The sequence below is a fragment of the Onthophagus taurus genome, chromosome 6 (genome assembly GCF_036711975.1).
Source record: "Onthophagus taurus isolate NC chromosome 6, IU_Otau_3.0, whole genome shotgun sequence".
Classification (NCBI taxonomy): domain Eukaryota; kingdom Metazoa; phylum Arthropoda; class Insecta; order Coleoptera; family Scarabaeidae; genus Onthophagus; species Onthophagus taurus.
The window spans coordinates 2,170,401-2,191,025 of NC_091971.1; the positions used below are offsets into that span (position 1 = coordinate 2,170,401).

General features: G+C 31.5%; 1 protein-coding gene across 1 annotated transcript; it reads right to left on the reverse strand.

Annotated features, from left to right (window-relative positions):
* Positions 1-343: 343 nt before the first annotated feature.
* LOC111424709 (retinoid X receptor ultraspiracle) lies at positions 344-19,245 on the reverse strand. Its single transcript, XM_023058343.2, has 6 exons — positions 18,179-19,245; positions 12,828-13,107; positions 3,509-3,613; positions 3,249-3,447; positions 2,967-3,181; positions 344-1,708 (listed from the first exon to the last, which is right to left on the reverse strand). Exons 1-6 carry the CDS (start codon positions 18,279-18,281, stop codon positions 1,312-1,314), a joined length of 1,299 nt encoding a protein of 432 aa, XP_022914111.1. The 5' UTR covers positions 18,282-19,245; the 3' UTR covers positions 344-1,311.
* Positions 19,246-20,625: the final 1,380 nt, after the last annotated feature.

Genomic DNA, 20,625 nt, shown 5'->3' on the forward strand with positions numbered 1-20,625 from the left:
TTTTGATTTATTATAATAATATTTTTCACTAATTTTAGTATTTCCATAAGATTTTTACATGTAATTAACTGAAGTTTTTTGAGATCTAGATTTTTAACGATATTGACGTTTATTTGTCAAATTGACGTTTAAACGTCAAATAATTGCAAGTCTAAAGTTATTAAATTCAAAATTTGTTATAAGAACTTTATTATTTAATTTTTTTTATTAAATCATAATAACTTAACCCATTTGCATCATATGATACATAAAGAAGCATTAAAACTAGAACATAGTCCTTTTTCATGTTTCTAAATTCACAAAGTTTGATGGGTGGTGATTAAATACATACAAAGACTGAAAATCGAATAGAAAGAGGTCATTTTATTGATTTCATTAAAAATATGACAACTTTAAATTTCTTTATACTAAGAAATAATGATAATTAATAAATCGTAATAATAATAATAGTCTATAAACTATGAAATTGTCTCTCTCTCAGATACTTACAACAATTAAAATCTTAAAAACTTGAACAGTATATTCCGTCACACAAAAGTAATATATCGATATTTCCCGATAAACATATATTTTTTTATATTAGACACAATTAGCAGCGAAAAACGGTGCCTATCTAATTTGTTTTATTTTCAAATTCCGACAATTTTAATATTATAGGCCAAAAATATGCTTAGTCTATTCCACAACAAGAAAAATATCTCGAATAGAAGCAAATAAATATATACATTGTTTTTGTATCTTTTTTTATGTTGTGTTTGAAACAGACAGAGCATTTTTATTATCTTTTTGAGTATATCCCATTCATACCATTGGAATGTACTTAAAAAACCGCTATACAACTAATATTTACAATGAGAATTTCAAAGAAACAAGCTGCCCTCGTAAATAAATATTTTTTTATAAGTGAGTCTTTAGTAATTAACTTATTACATTTTCAAAACATTCAAGTTGAGCTTTTTTCCAACATAATTTGATTAAGAAAGTCGCAAAAACGAAGCCCAGGCACTTACAATCACCACAAAAAAATCAAGAATAAAAAATCCGAAACTTTCTATTATATTATATACAAATACTTAAATTATTTTCTTTTTCGAATTATACGCCATACACTATTCTTTTTATTTTATTTTATTTTAGTTAATAGAATGAGAAAGATTGCAAATAATACCCAAACGTAATTTAAATAAAACGAGAAATCACAGACGATCATTGAAAAAAAAATAATAAAATTAAAACGATTTCAGGAAGAACGTTATTAAAAATATTAAAAACTTTTAAGTGTTTACAAATAAAAAAATAATAATAAAGCGATTAAAAATCTTCACGCATTTCCGTGCTACTATCAAGCATTTTCGTGAGATATTCCTCAATGGTGTGTTCGCCGAGCAATTGGAAGACAAAAAGATGATTTAAACATTTCAAAGCGATCGATCTTAGAGCTGGTAGACGCAAAAGAAGCTTTGCAAATCGTCCCGGTTCATTTGGATGCGTCGCCTTTGTGTACTCTTCTAAAACACCGTACACTTTTTCCCGTAACATTTCCACTTCTGAAACTGATTTTAATCCACGAACATCCGAATTATATAATATTATTGTTCTAAGACATCCTAATTCTGTTTTATCCATTTTCATTTCACGCATTTTTGCTACTAATTCCGTTAAAACTCTATCGAATATACTTGCAACACCAAATTCTTTCGCTGAATTTCTATATAAAAAGAAATAAAAATATATTAGTATAATTGTTTAAAGAAAATACAGTTTAATCTCGATATAACGGATTAATATGGGGAAGGGAGTGTCTGAAAGAACTAACATTAGACCTAGAACTAGAAACATTGCGTTGTGGTTTTTAAACATAAAAATGACGTTTAAACGTCAAGATGACATTTGTATATCAAATTATTAAAAAAATCAAAAAGGATTATAAATAGAACAAGAAAAATAAAATATTAATAAGAAAGTTGGATGGAAAACTATAACATTTATCAGAATGAAATAATTAACACCATTATTGCAAAATAATCTTAAAAAAAGTAAAAATATTATTTGACTTTTAAACGTCAACTTGACAATTAAACGTCAACATTGTTAAAGAAGATAGATATTAAAAAAAACTCAAAAATCAGTTAATTTGATGAAAAAATCTTATTGGAATATTAAAAGTGGCGAAATATACTGATATATAATAAAAGTTGTTAAAAAACTGGTAATTTGACATTCATCAAAATATTTCCAAACGTTTAGGTTGGTACTATTTTAGAGAATGAGTTTTAATTTTTAAACGTCAAAGTGACGTTAAAATGACAATTGTATGTCAAAATCATTTAAAAAATCAAAATGGGTTGTAAACAGAACAAGAAAAATAAAATATCAATAAGAAAGTTGGATGGAAAATGGAAAACTATAGATAGCATTTATCAGAATGAAATAATTAATACCATTAATGCAAAATAATCTGTACAAAAACTAAAAATATTATTTGACTTTTAAACGTCAACTTGACAATTAAACGTCAACATCATTAAAAAATTTAGATCTCAAAAATCAGTTAATTTAATGTAAAAGATCTTATTGAAATACTAGAAGTAGCGAAATATATTACTATAAATCAAAAAGTTATTAAAAAAACTGGTAAGAAATATTCCACATTCATCAAAAATTTAGGTTGGTACCATTTTAGGAAAATGTGTTGTACGTCAAAATGACGTTTAATGTCACAATGATATTTGTATATCAAAATCATTTAAAAAAATCAGAATTTAGTATTAATTTAATAAAAATATACAACAATCTAACGCTTTCTAGTTCGAGTTATAAAGATGGAATAAAACATTTTGGGGAATAACTCAAGTTGGATTCTATCTCATTCACTGATGTATTAAATAAATAATATTAATAGTATGACTTGAGTCCGTTCTAAGGAAATTCGTTATATCAAGGTTTTACTGTAATGCTTTTTTAACCTGTGTATGGTGAATCCATTACTTAAAATAATTCCTTCCCTTGATTCTATTGATCGATGTGAAAATGACGCTATTAACAATTCATTCCAACCAGCTTTTAATAATTTCACTTGATCCGGAATTGGTAATGAAGTAAAATGAGGTATATGCTTTGCCCATTCTACTAATTGTAACAATTGTTTGTTCGTTGCGCGATAAAAATTCGAAACGGGGCTCTAAAATAAAAATAAAATTAAAATATTAGTAAAAAAAATTGTTTGATCAATAAAACATTTTAAATACTTCTACTAATTGATGTTCGTCTGTTCCATCGGCTCGTTTTTCCGCCTCTAATATCCGTTCCAACGGCATATCTGTTTGCATGTTTGATGTAGATTCAACCTCCGAGGTGTCCCTTTCTCTCGTCCTTTGCCTTTCTTCTTGAACTGCTTCCCTTTTCATTCCTTTTACGAGACATTTTTGATATCGACAAAATTGACATCTAAAAACAAAATAATATAATAAATTAACATACTTTTTTTGTATTTATTAATTTTTTATACCTATTTCTTTGTCTTTTATCTATAATACAATGTTTTTCTTCTCTGCATGCGTACGTTAAATCTTTCCGAACGGTTCTTTTAAAAAATCCTTTACATCCTTCACAACTGCAACAAAAAAAGAAGAAATTGGTACTGTAAGGAATTAAAATAGATATGGAAACACGTATTTTTTTTAAAGAACGTTTAGTTCTTTATTTTTAAGTTTGTTTCAAATTGTTAAATTGACACATTCTTTTTTCTGCTGTTACTATCTTAAAAAAGCTGACCTTCCTAAAACCGCGGCGTTTTCAATTACCCGGATTGTGCATGGTTCGTTGAAGAATGAGCGTGGAATACAGGAAACGTCAAAGTCAATGCCAAAGTTTGCGCAAAAACGTTCGCTGACTTCTCTTTCTCACTTACGCAACAAATAATATATACAGTTACTCACAAAATTGAGTATACAGGGGAATTAATTTATTTTGTATATATATTAACAACAATCTTATTCACTAAATTTAATGCAAAATAATCCACTTTTCCAAATAAAATAATCACAATATTAACAATTATAACAAATGATAAAAAATGATACTGTGAATTTCAATTAAAATGCAATATACAAAAATACATTTCCATAGAAATTAGGGGTACCAACTTACTTTGTCACACATAAAATCCAATATATCTGAATCTTTCTAGTTCTAAGTCTAATGTTAGTTTTAGTGACAGTGGTAAGTAGCGCTAGTTAGCATAAGATATCACTATGTTGCATGTTTTTATTATGAAAGACGTGCGGCTAAATCTGAATGTACAGGGTGGTTCAAATTCGATGTCCGAATAGGCTAACTCGGAAACTATAAGAGTTAGAAAAAAAGTAGCTTACATGTCATGATCTCGTTTTTCGAGAAACTGCTAATGCCGAAAATCTCATAGCGCTATCGTCTTTTGTTTTTCCCCTAGAGGCCAAAATTGGAAATATCGTAAAACCAGCAAGTGCAATTATCTTCGCTATTATTATAGGTGGAGTATTATAACTAAGACATTATATGGACACTTTTTTATAGAGAATTGGATGACGTAGTCAAAAAAATTTTTTCGGTTTTAGATTTTGAGATATCATCACAATTTTCGTTTTTTTAAATGGAAACAACCACTGATTATTCGCTTATTAAATTCGTTATTTTTTTCTGATTACAAAAATATAGGGTTCGACAGGTCTATTTCTTATTGTTTTAGAATAAAGCCAAAAATAAACTTTTTTTTTAAATTTCGATTTTGATGTTTGAAACAAATAAATTTGTTAAACTATTTAATTTATATATGTTTTACACAAAAGTTGGAATAGATTGCATTATTTCAAATTTTTTATTAATATTTAATATTATTATTAAATGACTTAATAAATTATTGATAGATGGCGCTCATATATTTTTCTTTTGAATTCAAATAAACATAGCAACATTTGTTTGTATTCAAAAAGTGTCACTTTAAAAATCCTGTAATAATATTAAATATTAATAAAAAATGTGAAATAATGCAATCTATTCCAACTTTTGTGTAAAACATATATAAATTAAATAGTTCAACAAATTTATTTGTTTCAAACATCAGAAATTTGTTTTTTTAATTTTTAGTTATAGTACCATAATTTACAGGAAACTGTAAATTTAATTTCGTCGATGACACTAGATGGAAATTTAAAAAAAAAGTTTATTTTTGGCTTTATTCTAAAACAATAAGAAATAGACCTGTCGAACCCTATATTTTTGTAATCAGAAAAAAATAACGAATTTAATAAGCGAATAATCAGTGGTTGTTTCCATTTAAAAAAACGAAAATTGTGATAATATCTCAAAATCTAAAACCGACAAAATTTTTTTGACTACGTCATCAAATTCTCTGTAAAAAAGTGTCCATATAATGTCTTAGTTATAATACTCCACCTATACTAATAACCAAGATAATTACATTTGCGGGTTTTACGATATTTTCAATTTTGGCCTCTAGCGGAAAAACAAAAGACGATAGCGCTATGAGGTTTTCGGCATTAGCAGTTTCTCGAAAAACGAGATCATGACATGTCAGCTACTTTTCTTCTAACTCTTATAGTTTTCGAGTTAGCCTATTCGGACATCGAATTTGAACCACCCTGTACAGTCAGTCCCAAAAGTCATCGTACACAAATGGTTTTCGCATGATTTCCAAAACGTGATCGTAAATAAAAGAATTTTTTTATTACCATACATATAATTATTTATTTTTAACAGATTTATAAACAGAAAACACTGCAATTTAACAAAATAACAAAATTACTTAATAATTCTTCAAAATCGTTCCATTGCAATCTCACAAAAGTAATCGTACATCTGAAAACCGACAGGGGTTTCCCCGTCTCTTTGTCAATTACGTGGGATTTCCCGTGCAGCTAGTCTAACCTGCCCTACATCTAGTAATCGTTGCTCTCCGTTTGTCAAAAAAGTGTCATGGCTCCCCAGAGAACGGAAACAAGTGTAGAAGTGAGAAAAATTGTTATAAAATTACATAATGAAGGTCGATCTATACGTGAAATCGCTAAAACACTTAATAAAAGTGCTTCTACAATTCAGTATATAATTAAAAGGTTTGTGGATACCGGAAATATTGAAAATGCTCCGCGCACTGACCGTCCAAAATTGTTGACTCCCCGAGAAGAACGAAGCATTAGGCAAGAAGTCAACACAAATCCTCGGATAAGAGCATCCAAAAGGGTCATCTTTACAGATGAATCAAAATATAACATTTTTGGATGCGATGGTAGGGGTAAAATTTGGAGGAAGGCCGGTACAGCCCTAGATTTAAAAAATCTCCTACCAACAGTGAAACATGGCGGTGGATCCGTGATGGTATGGGGATCCATGGCTGCTTCAGGAGTCGGTAGTTCAGTCTTTATTGAAAATATAATGAATAAGTGGCAATATTTAAATATTTTAAAGGCTAATTTAAAGCAAAATGCTATACAATTGTGTCTTGGAAGTAATTGGATTTTCCAACAAGACCAAGACCCAAAGCATACAGCACATGTAGTTCGCGAATGGCTTTTATATAATGTGCCCAAGCAGCTACATTCTCCTCCACAATCACCGGATATTAACCCCATAGAGCACGTGTGGGATTACTTAGAAAAATCTATTAGAATGCACAACATTAGTAGCAAGGAATCCCTAAAAGCTGCATTACAAGTAGAGTGGGATAAAATTCCGGCATCATACACTGAAAAACTTGTTCAATCTATGAGAGAAGACTAAAAGCTGTACTTAAAGCGAACGGAGGACCAACCAAGTACTAGTACCAGCTTGGCTGCGTCTTTAATTACAACTTTTGGATCTGTACGATCACTTTTGTGACATTCCAATGGAAGAATTTTGAAGAACTATTAAGTTATTTTGTTAAATTGCAGTGTTTTCTGTTTATAAATCTGTTAAAAATAAATAATTATGTGTATGGTAATAAAAAAATACTTTTTTTACGACCTCATTTTGGATATTATGCAAAAACCGTCGGTGTACGATGACTTTTGGGACTGACTGTATGTAGTTGTAGGTCTTGTGTTAGTTCTAATTTTACATTAGCACTATCACTAGAACTAACACAAGACCTAGAACTAGAATCATTCGGGTTTAGCCGTCTTGAGAGACGTGCGGCTAAACCCGAACGATTCTAGTTCTCGGTCTAGTGTTAGTTCCAGTATTGCATTAGCACTACTACAAGAACTAACACAAGACCTAGAACTAGAATCATTCGGATTTAGCCGTAATGTTCACTGATAATACTAAAATTACTCATTGAGATTCCGAAATGCAAATAGTTTGGAGGAAACCAAATTGTGAGCTCAAAAAACAAGAATTTGGTGGGAACAGTTAAACATGGGGGTGGTTTAGTAAAGCTGTATCTTCCCTGTATACTCAATTTTGTGTGCAACTGTATTTTTTCTTTTTGAATTCCTCATTTATTTAATATTTCTTAAAAAAATCGATGTAGTTTTACTACCGACTTATTACGTATTCAGAAAGGAACTCGAAAAAAAAAACTAATTCTTTACCAGTGAAGACATAAATTTAAAAATACAGTTTCGTAATTTTGTATGTACATTGAATACGTTTTATTACAGCGTTGGGGACATTCCAAAAGTTTATATTAAGTGCGTAACCTTGAGAGTATTAAAGTTAGCACCTGTTACCTGTGCAACGAGAAGACTTGAGGAATAAAAATAAAAAATCTAATTCTAAACAAATTTAATACCAAATCAAGTGGAATTTTCAAAATTAATATTTAACGATCACGTGTAACGTACGTCGCGTTGTTAAACGATGTTCAAGGATGAAATGTTTATTTAAAAAGTTTGAAACTCAATGAAATTGAAGTGATGCGCTAAAAATCGAAATTAACAATTTAAATTATTGCAGATAAAACTCATTGTAAATGAGCAACAATACCACGAGCGAGGTCAGTATTAAATCATTTTGCGTTCGGGTTATATTCTAAACGCAAGGCCAAGTTCAAATTGTTGGAATGAATGAGACATTTTATTAGTTCGAAATTTACATAATTACGTGCATTTGCGATTGCACCAGAGCACGAAGCGCTTATTCATACTCGATCCGATCATTTTGAATATAATCGTATTGTTTTCTTTTATTGCTCGTTTTTTTTTATTCATCGCTCCCGGTTTTTCTCTCGATATTATTGCGACGATAACAGCCTTGAATTCAATGGCAAATCACCCGCTTTTTTTGTGAATTATTACGCGGCCCCGTATTTATACACCTCTAAACAAAACAGCCGACAAAACGTGACCGAGTTCATTTAAAATCGTGAGAATTTAAAATTTTATTACTATAGCGTTGTTAAAATGAATTGTTTTTTTTTACTTTCTTCACTAGTGGTTAGTGTCTTAAGAAATTTTTAGATTGTGTTGTGAAGGTCATTATTAAAAGTTGATTTTTTTTTAATGGGTTGATTAAACAGCGAGATTTTATTATTTAAAAGTGAATGGGTATTTTATAATTAAATGTTACCAAAAAAAAATTATTAGTCATAAATGCTTCTCTATTTTTAACGTTAAAAAGTAATAAAGAAGAATTTATTGATTTATTTTATTTAAACTAGGAAATAGGTATTATTATTATTGATTAGAAAACAACGTTCGGTCATAGTGTGCCATGACCATGGCCTCCTGCGCGACGATGTTGCATCACTGGCTCGCAACCGAAGGCCTTGGGATTATTGTAAACAGCGTGAGCAGAGCGAACTCAGCGTGGGCAAAAACCGTGAATCCTGTTCTTGTAGATTCTAACCATATACTAACTAAATCTAGAAGCAGTCTTTTACTTTTAATCTTTACTATTTTTTCAACAAATTTACTTGTCATTATTTATTTATTAAAAAAATTTTGGATAAATTAGTTTACCATAACATAACTTTGTCTTGTTCTAATACAACTTTTTTATAATAGCTTTTGGTATAACTGAAAAAAATCTTCAAAAATGACAATTTCTCTCCATATACTGGGACTTTCATATAACTCGCAATATATGAATGCAGTATCCATAGTTACGAATCACTATGCACTTGCACTGCCCCTCATAAAATGCAACATAGCTTAATAGTACAGGCATTTGATAGCTTTGCAAAGGAAGAGTTCCGTCTTAAGAAACGCATGGCTAAACCAGAATGTTTCTGATTCTAGGTCTAGTGTTAGTTCTACTCTTTGTTCAATAAAAATATTACACAATCTAACTCTGAATAACAATTAAAACTAGAACTAACTCTAGACAGAACTAGATATATTCGGGTTTAGCCGCACGTCTCTAAAGACGGCTAAACCCGAATGATTCTAGTTCTAAATATAGTGTTAGTTCTAGTTTTAGATGTTTCAGCGTTAGTTTGTTGTATATTTTTATTGAATTAAACTTTTTTTATTCAACTTTTTATTGAACTATTACAAAAGTTGAAATATTCGACATTCATCAAAAGATTTCCAAAAATTTAGGTTGGTACCATTTTAAGAAAATGTGTTATAGATTTAAACGTCAAAATGACGTTTAACGCTACTATGACATTTGTATGTCAAAATCATTTAAACAATCAGAGTTTAGTTTCAGTTTAATAAAACTATAGAACAATCTAACGCTGAACACAACTAAACCTAACATTAGAACTTATAAAACAAGTCTTCTTTGTAGTTCTAGGTGTAGTGTTAGTTTTAGTTTAATAAAAATATGCAACTACCAGCCGTCTTAAAAGAGGTGCAACTAAACGGAATGTTTCTAGTTCTAGATCTATTGTTAGTCTAGTTTTATTTGTTATTCAGCGTTAGATTATTGTACATTTTTATTGAGCAGTGATGTAAGGAAACAACCACAGTATCTTTGCAATCTCCAACCTCAATATGGAGCTGTTTAATGAAGCCCTTTAATACCATCCTAATAAAAACAAAGTGTCAAAGTCAATTTTCAAAGTGTCGCTATTACGACACATCTGATTCAGCATGATTTCGTCTGATTTAAGCCAATTAATCGAGACTTAATACAATTGAGACTTAATTATAGCTGGAGATTTTTGTTTTCACTTTGGCACTGGGGAAAGAAGCTAGATTCTGCAATTTGCCTACTTAGATGCCACCCTAGCAGATATTTTAATAAATTTTTGATCAATATAAGGAAATTAAAAACCGATTTTTTTGCCATGACACGCTCTAAATTCAAACCATATGAAATGGTGACTTAAAAAATATCCAGGTGAAATCATGAACAAGATTCCTAGCTACGTGGCATAACTATCTTGCTGGTTTTACAATATTTTCAATTTTGAACCACCCTGTACAGGGTGTCCCAATTTCGATGTCCGCATAGGCTATCTCCGAAACTAAAAGAGATAGAAAAAAAGTAGCTTACATGTCATGATCTCGTTTTTCGAGAAAATGCTAATGCCGAAAACTCCGAACAGCTATCGTCTTTTGTTTTCGTCCTATCGGCAAAAACTGAAAATTATGCGAAAACGACAATCGCGAATATCTCACTTATTATCAAAGATGGAGTATTATAAATAAAACATTATGTGGGCAACTTTTTACGAAGAATTCAGTGGCGTAGGTAGAATTTTTTTCCCATTTTTTATTTTCGAGATTTTTGACGTAACTTTATTTTTTTAAATGGAAACCATAGTTGGCTATGACCTAAAATAATTTGTTATTTTCTTCTGATAACAAATATATATAGTTTGTGGGGCATATTTCTTATAGTTATTGAATAATTAACAAAAATTCATTTTGTTCTATCTAAACATAATGTATGTATTTAAAAGTTAATGTTGCTATGGTGATAACCATACATACTATGATGGAACATAATGTATCAAATAATTGCCAAAGTTTGTATTTAAAAATTCGATAACAACTCTGGCATTATGAGCTGGTATGATGCACCAGCATATTAGGTGTCAAAGTATAACAAAACTAAATAAAACTTTACAATGAACTTCGAAAATTATGAAAATGTAACATGATGGAATGCTATATGTTATCAGATAAGAATGCGACGGTAGCCGCGGAATTATATTTCACAAGGTATCCGGAAAGAAGACAACCGCACGTAAGAACCTTCAGCCGGTTAGCAGAAAATTTAATAGATTTTTGGTCCATCCCCAAACCACGTGCAAAAACATACCAAAATGGCCTGCAAGAGGATGAAGTCAATGTGTTGGCTTCACTTGCGATAAATCCATCAACATCTTGCAGAGAAATTGAACAAGACGTCTGACCCAAAAACCGCTGCTCCCGAATATGAAAGAAAAATATGTATAAACCATACAAAGCGGGCCTAACTCATTATTTACGTGCCGAAGATGTCAATCTAAGATTAGAATTTTGTAGATGATATTTAGAAAAATTAAATAATCTGCTGTTTGTTCAAAATGTCATCTGGACCAATGAAGTCTCTGAGTGTTCAAAGAAGGTTGAGGTTCAATGTATGGTGTGCCCTTTTAGATAATAGAATGTTGGCATATAGTATCTACCATAAAAACTTAAACTCAGGTAATACCTCAATATATCAAGGCAGCACATTGTGCCTTTGGTCGACAATTTGCCATTAAATAAGTCTCAAATGATATATTTTCAATATGACGGAGCACCAGCACATAATGCCAGAGTTGTTAGTGAATTTTTAAATACTACTACAAACAACGGTTGTGAAATTCTAGGTTAGGATTAATATTTTTTGTTTCTCCCCTTTAATTTTGAAACTGGCAGAACTGTATAAAATGAAATGAGCCTTAAAATCAACATCATCATCCATTATCTCTTCTAATAACACAAAATTTTCAAAAATATTATTGTTGGCCATAGTTTTAGGTTATGCTGAACTGCTAATTCTCAATTGCTTGTTCAGCCGATTTCGTTCCGCTGTATTAAAGCTCATAAAACTAGCTGACTGATTTAATTCAACTGTTGACACCTGCTGAACGTACCCAATGTTTTCCATCGTGGCATTGTTATCACCATAACAACATTAAGTTTTAAATACATACAATAGTTTTAGAAAGAACAAAAAAAATTGATACGTTATGTTCCATCATAGTATGTATGGTTATCACCATAGCAACATTAACTTTTAAATACATACATTAGTTTTAGATAGAACAAAATGAATTTATGTTAATTATTCAATAACTATAAGAAATATACCCCACAAACTATATATATTTGTTATCAGAAGAAAATAACAAATTATTTTAGGTCATAGCCAACTATGGTTTCCATTTAAAAAAATAAAGTTATGTCTCAAATCTCGAAAATAAAAGATGGGAAAAAAATTCTACCTACGCCACTGAATTCTTCGTAAAAAGTTGCCCATATAATGTTTTATTTATAATACTCCATCTTTGATAATAAGTGAGATATTCGCGATTGTCGTTTTCGCAAAATTTTCAGTTTTTGCCGATAGGGCGAAAACAAAAGACGATAGCTGTTCGGAGTTTTCGGCATTAGCATTTTCTCGAAAAACGAGATCATGACATGTAAGCTACTTTTTTTCTATCTCTTTTAGTTTCGGAGATAGCCTATGTGGACATCGAAATTGGGACACCCTGTACATGATTATACATCACTCCTACATGGAACGTTCTGAATATAGCAATTATTGCAGAGCATTTTGCAAGTACTTAGTACTCAAGATGAGCCATTAATGTGACTCTCTGAAACATAGTTGCAAACTTTGTATTAGTTTGATTCGAATGTTTTTAAGAAATCTAATCGCTGCTAGTTATAAAAAAATGTCAATTAATCAATAATTTTTTTTACCTGTATACTCCATAATGTTTTCCACTTGCTCTATCTCCACAAATAGAACATAGGTGTTTTGATCCGCTTAACGGATGATTGGGGGGATAAGGGGATCCGACGCTTTTTCCTTGGGCACCAGGTGAAGGGCTCAAGATACTCCCGTGGCCCATGCTGTACGATCCGGGACTGTTCGGTCCTTGAGGACTGTACTGGCCGGAAGTTATCAATGTTCCGGTATCCGGTTTTAATTCTAACGGGGATTGAGGTCCCATCGAACCGATTTGTTCCAAACTTAGCCCTAAAATATACCAAAAAAACAAGAAAATTAGTCATCAAAATCTTATGAAAACATCTTAATCTTATTGGATTTCCGAAATCTAATCTACTTCGATTGATTCACAGTTATCGGTTTATCAAAGGGTTTGTTTTCGAAGGAAAATAACAAAAAATTGGAAAGAAGGATTCACAAAAACATGTCTATAAAAAAATTATGGATAATAAACTTTTTTATGTTTCTTTTTGAAAATACTTTTTTAAATCATTTCATTTCAACTATAAAAATAGGATTTATTTTTGAATAAAGATGTATGTATATTTCTTGAAAAGGAAATGGATCGATTTCTTCCGCTGTTGTGTACTGTGTAACTGTCATCCTCGAATAACATGGCTTACATGTCCGAATGATGTTGCGAACTGAAATTGAATGCCACGATCAAGGCAAAAGCCGTGCAAGTGCCAGATCGCGACCATAGACGACTCACCGACTGACTCGGTTTTTCTAAAAATAGACTCACTATCCGACGTTGCACGTCCGTTCATACCAAACCTACATCTCTCTGTCTTTCATTGTTAATATTTTATCTTTTAGTACTTTTATAATTATACCTAAACAATTTTTTTTATGTATTTATTACTTAAATCTGATTCTTATCCGAATAAAAAAAAATAAATGAATTGAAACGACTTTGACATAGGTTGCTGACGTAATCGAACAGAAAAAAAACAATTGCCCCTGACAAAAAAATAGAAGAATAACGAAACAACGTCATCTGTCATCGTGACAGCAAATTGTCGTACGCGCGAGGCCTCCGTCGCTTGGTTGTGTTTTGATGATGTACTGCCGTTGAAAGAGCGAAACCGAGTCGTAGGCTATTTTAGGCCGTTAGGGGGGAAACGAAAGGGGCGTAGGGCGGTGGCGGGAGGAGACCGTGGCCTTGGATAGAAGTCGTCTACAGGTCACGGAGGAACACGCAAAAGTGTTAATAATACTTTATTATTTCAAACTCGGCCAGTCGTCTCCAATGCAGGTATTGTTTTTACATTCGGCCAAAAAGATCAACAAAAAATTGGAAATGATTTATTAGCAAAGAGTTTATATGTTTATACATAAATTCGAAACTTACATACTCTCAAATTGATGCTAAAAGTAACTGAACAAACACGGAATGGATAAAAACACAAAATAAAAAAATGTGAAGTCAAGATTTATTTAATATATGGTTATAAATAAAGGATAAGAATGGTAATTTTGAATGCTAATGGGTACAACAATACAACAATGGTAATGTTGGTCGAGAATGCAATACAATATATGGAACAAGATGAAATAAACTTGGAAAAAAAGATGAAATGAAAATAGTAATATTTTAAACGGTTTGAAAATGTTGGCAAGGCTAAAAAGTTAGAACGAATTGTGTCTAAATGAGCTGCTTTTGGGCTACTATGTTTGAAGTATAAAATTAAAACTCAATTTGTATTTCCAGAATCCATAGCAACAGCTGATCAATAGCTCTTGCTGCCAACAAATTGGCAGACTTCCAGATGACGTCGAGGAGTTTGGAAATGTAATAGCTCGTACTGCCAACAAATTGACAGACTTATAATGAAGAATATCAGTTTCATGTTCTAATAGCTCATGGTACCAACAAGTTGGCAGACTTACAATGAAGGATATCAGTTTTAAGTTATAATACCTCATACTGCCAACAAGTTGGCAGACTTATAATAAAGAATATCCTGTTCTAATAGCTCTTGCTGTCAACAAATTGGCAGACTTCAAGATAATGTCCAGGAGTTTGGAGATGATACTGGTGAATTCCCGAAATTAGAGTGTGAATAAGCACTGTGTATGTACCATCATATTGAAAATGATATGAAAAAGATCATTGATAAAAAAAAATTGTACTACTTATAAACCTTTTGGATCATCAAGTTTTGCGTTGAAAAACTGGCACGGAAGAATTGTCAACACTGGAATAGCTTCTATTTAACTTGAACTGTCTTAAAGAGCAATTTAAGCATATTCACCTTTAGACTCGTAGAAATACGAAAGATTTTTGTAGGAAGTTTTAACTACCTCCTTGAAATATTGAGAAGCCGAAACACTCTTCTGGTTTGGACCACATTCCAGATAAATAATTTATAAACGTTTGTATTGCCAAACATCTTGAGAATTCATTTCATTGAAGAATTGCCCAGTGTATCTTCATTTGAATGCTATCATAATTCTTTAACGTAAATTAAGTGTTTTGAAAGATTATTTATTCAAACAAATCAACGGAAGTGTTATCACTAACAACTTTACATATATTAATATTAAGCGAAATATATATATGAAATTGCCTCGTCTATATATTATCAAATGCACATATATTAGGAAAATTCTTCTATTAATTTAACTAGTGCGTCATTTTCGCTATCTAAACAGGTTATGTTAAGTTATAAATAACTTGTTGAAAATGAGAGAGATTGCAAATTGCAACTGGCGAAGTATCAATTGACAATTTTTTCATTACAGCAAAAAGAAATAAAATTTCCTGTTTCTTAATCTTAAAATTATCATATTTTAAATAAAATTATTTAGACACCAAAATATATTTATTCGAATTGTAAATTCCATAAACCATTTAAATTTATTTATTTTACAACACAACAATCAAATTTAGAAGTTATTTTGACGTTAAAAACATCAAAAAGTGATTTAACATCTCAAACAACAAAGCTTTTCGCCATAAATCAATATTATCCCAAACAAATCTGCAAAATGCGAAATTATTTTTTAAAGATTAACCAATTCAATCCAACATGAAATATAATCCCCCATACAAATCCAGTTATGTCAAAACCCGTGAGGATTATGGAAGCTTAAAATATATGGACCGTATGGCACGTGTCCAAGAACGAATTCTCCACATAACCTTTCAGCCGTTCGCTTTAAGTAAATGATTTGCGTTCACCACGCGCGTATCGCGTTTCATCAAAATCAATGCACTTTTAAGCTTTTTGCACGCTCTTTCACGTCATTACTTCCACACACAACAAAAAAAATTCGGAGTATTGCATTTTTAAAACTCGTCTGGATCCATCAGAGTATTGTTTGCATTTGCTATCGCATATTTATTTTTGCACGCGGGGAGATAAACACATACGACACACAACACTTACAAAAAAAGAGAATAAATTAAATAAAGTTAAAATACCGAGAAAGCAAGCAGCATCGTTTAAAATTTATAACTCGTTTTAAACGGCATTTAACTAAGACACGACTCTTTTCTATTTGCATAGACGATGCTATATGGCGGCAACGTCAAGCAGAAGAAGAAGAAGGAGCAATTACTGACCGCGTTAATTCATTCTATAAGGCCCGGCTTCGACCTTGCCATTTACAAAACCCGGTGTAAAGGTGAAATTTCGACATACGTTAATTGGTATACAAATGATTTTTTTTTTGTATAAAAACGTTTAGAGATTGAACAACACAAAAAACTAAGTCAAGTATTTCACTTTCTCGTGGCATTTTGGCTCTAGAAACTGTCAGGTGTACAAACAACCAGGTTTATCACTAAGAATAAATGCGCTCCTATACGCTTTATTTATAAATATATGCAACAAGTTAGGTTATTTATAAATACACGGTTTTAAACCGTTAAATCATAACAGATTAAATAAAGTATTAAAGTTTTGGAGTATGATTCTAAAAATTTTATGTCATTTATTAAGGTTTTAAAACTTCTCAACAATAGATGGCGCAACTCGTGTGGTACAAAATCTAGAAACAGTTTAGAGTGGTCTACATGAGGAGTACTTTAAGTACCATGTGACTTTCTTTATTGCAGTATCTGTAAACACAATAGATGCACCGCTAAGACCACAACACCTTTATGCAGGACCTTATATTGGATTTTCTACTTAGGTTGTTAGATGCAAGTCAGCGTGGCGACAATAAAATATTGAGGAATCCCAAGGCTACTCGTGCTTCCAACAAATTAGTGGACTTATAATGAAGAATATCAGTTTCAAGTTATAATAGCTCATGCTGTCAACAAGTTGGCAGACTTATAATGAAGTATATCAGTTTAAAGTTATTATAACTCATGCTGCCAACAAGTTGGCAGATTTATAATAAAGAATATCGGTTTTAAGCTATAATAGCTCATGCTTATTAGATTTATTGAAGTGTAGCAGTTTCCTGTTGTAATAGCTCTTGCTACTAATAAGTTGGCAGAGTTTAAGATAATATCCGGGAGTTTAGAGATACTAGTGAATCCCCGGAACTGGAGTCTGATATCGGAAAGTCGGATAAAAGGTTCAAACAAGCGCTGTGTATGTACCATCATATTGAAAATATATTTGTCTAGTCTGGCAAGTGAAATTTTGTGAAGACCCCTAATAAAAATAAATATTGTACTACTTATAAACCTTTTGAATCATCATTTTGCGTTGAAAAACTGATACGGAAGAATTATCAACACTGGAATAGCTTCTATTTAACTTGCACTATCTGAAACAGCAATTTAAACAAATTCACCTTTATACTCGTAGGAATACAAAAGATTTTTGTAGGAAGTTTTAACCACCTCCTTGAAACATTGAGAAGCAGAAACACTCTCTTCTGGTTTGGACAACATTTCAACATGATATAGTAACAGAATATTTCTAAATGATTTCCAATAAAAAAAAATGGTATTAGTAATCGAAATTGTTATTTTTAAAAACAGGTGTTTTGCAGATGATTTTGTTGAGACATAATAATAGATCGGAGTGCCAACGAATCTCCCAAAACATTGTGACATCGCACGACACAATTTTAATGTTGTTCCTAATGGATGTGTTGCAACCGATTCGATCGAATCAACGCGAAAATATAAAAATTCCTCGAATTAAAAAAAAAAAAAAAAGCTGACAGATAGCTGGGAGTAAAACACACTTTGTCGTTTAAAAAAAACAACAATCCTTATCGCGTTTACACAAAAAATAAACACAAATCGACGTCGCTTGACCTACGACAAACGTCTGTCTGGAGGCGGACGTCCAATATTAAAAATGACAAATGTATTCTTAAGTTATTTAAATTTGTTTTCTTTAATTACCAAATGGGTTTTGTTGTGCAAGTCCGGGTAATGTTCTCCCCCAATGTTGCGCCCCTTGAATGATGGCAGTAACCGACATCATGGGTTTTTCTTTTTTCATCATCTTTTAAACAAATATTTTAACAATTCTTTTTTCACCACACAATTAATAACAATAACCGATTCTCTAAATATTTAATTTAGTCACAGTTTCGCAACGTTAATTTTATCTCTATCGGGGAGAAAACGGAAATCTTAACACGGAGCAGTACGCGAAAACGACGTCGACGACGACGACTGGCGTCGTCTACTGCCGTCCCGTTCCACGCTGACGCCGAAACGCGACTGAACGAATACACAGCACTCAACGACCGCGAACAACCAACAGAATCTGAGCTCGATATTGTTGTTGTTGTTATAGAGCTCTCCTACTGCTCCTGGTAGACGACGATGTTTCTCGACCGCGAATGCAACAAACTACTCGTCTAAACTGAGACCGATTCATCACCTGTTGTTCACTTTCAATTGGCAATTAATTGATGTTAAACAAAAAATAATTTGTTATGTCTACGTTTGGGCGAAAAGAATTGGTTTTTGATGATTAATTTAATTAAAAAAAATTGTTTTTAAAACAATTACGATATCAAAAATTAAAATTTGTAATTTTCACAATACAATAAAATCTCGATATAACGGAGTAATATGGGGAAGAGATATTTATTTACACTTATTTATAAATGATTTTGACACACAAATGTCATCGTAACGTTAAACGTCATTTTGACGTTTAAATTTACAACACATTTCCCCCAAATGGTACCAACCTAAATTTTTGGAAATCTTTTGATAAATGTCGAATATTTTTTGTCGATTTTTTTAATAACTGTTTTGATTAATATATATTTCGCTACTTTTAGTATTTCAATAACATTCTTTACATTAAATTAACTGATTTTTGAGATTTAGGTTTTTAACGATGTTGACGTTTAATTGTCAAATTGACGTTTAAAAGTCTAATTGTGAATTTTATTATTTACTTTTATGTATTAAATCTATATAACTTAACCATTTGCATAATAAACTCAGATATTTGAGGAACAACTAGAACTAACATTGGACTAGAACTACAATCATTTGGGTTTAGCCGTCTTTAGAGACGTGCGGCTAAACCCAAATCTTTCTAGTTATAGGTCTAGTGTTAGTTCTAATTTTAGTTCAACAAAAACATACAACAATCTAGTATGGAATAACAACTAATAATAACAACTAAAACTCGAACTAACATTCGGGTGCAAAAATTTTTTTTCGTTATATCCGAAGTTCGCTCTGACGAGGTCCATTATATCGAGATTTCATTGTATTAGGAACTTAAAGTAACTGGATAACCATATTAGAATTCTTATCTCTTTGCCATAGTCAATTGCGCAAAAATAGATTAGTGAATAACAAAAACCAGGATCATCCGAATCGGTACACAGGATCATATTATTCATATTAAATCTCTTCCAAATGGAATTTTTATATCCTTCTTGTTTTAATATAAGAATTATATTATACCCAAATGTTACCAAAAAAATGGCTAAATTCAGCAAAAATTTATTTACTTCACACAACCAGTATAGTTAAATTCTCGTTAAGGTATTAATTTCGGCAAAAAATAATAAAACCGATAGAGAGAGAAGAAGAGGTGCCAAAATGAATTATTGTATTTTCCACAAAGTTTAGGACCAGACGTGGTGTGCCCTTTCTATCGATTGCGTTCAGTCTAGTCTGGTTGACCGACTTTTGGTGAGCGCGCCGTTACCGACCGGCGACGAGCTGTTTTTTTTGCGACGCCGTCTCGACGCCTCCACCAACGAAAAGCAACGTGGAACATTCAAAATTATTATCAAATAACAGACATCTCTTTATGTATTCCATGGGCGTAAAATTTCTCTTTCTATTTACGTGCAGCAGGATGTTGTCGATTTTCTTGTCTGCCGACAATTTTGGATATTGTCGAATATATTTGGTAACTCATTTTATAGTCAAAACATGTAAAATATTGTATTACTATAGCAATGTTGACAAATTGCTTCTACAAGATGTAAAGTAGATATACCTGGAATAATTACAAAAACCATAAGAAATATAATAACACATCAGATTTACAAAAAATCATTATAGATCATTTCCGAAGAAATTTTCTGCGTGGAATCAGAATCCGAGCTCAGAGGTTATGTACACGAAAAATGACTTTTTTGGCTACTGTTGAAGTTATCTGCGAGACGTACGATTCTATCTATCTCATCATATAGTACTATCCTTACCCTTCAAAATGCACTCTCGAATGGTCCTGTACGATTTTTCCATTATAAGTTATGACCATTTTAAAATGACGTAATGAGTTGGAGCAATACTGTCAGATGTAGAGTTTTGTATTGCATTTAACTCTTTTGCTTGTGTTTCATCGATCTTGTACCAGATCA

Bases quoted from the DNA above. Each gene is read 5' to 3' on its own strand.
- LOC111424709 (XM_023058343.2), bottom strand. From the start codon at position 18,281: ATGATGAAAAAAGAAAAACCCATGATGTCGGTTACTGCCATCATTCAA. The intron at 13,108-18,178 runs GTAATTAAAGAA...GGTATATTTTAG, and splicing joins TGCACAACAAAACCCATTTG to GGCTAAGTTTGGAACAAATC. The intron at 3,448-3,508 runs GTATAAAAAATT...TTTTGTTTTTAG, and splicing joins GATAAAAGACAAAGAAATAG to ATGTCAATTTTGTCGATATC.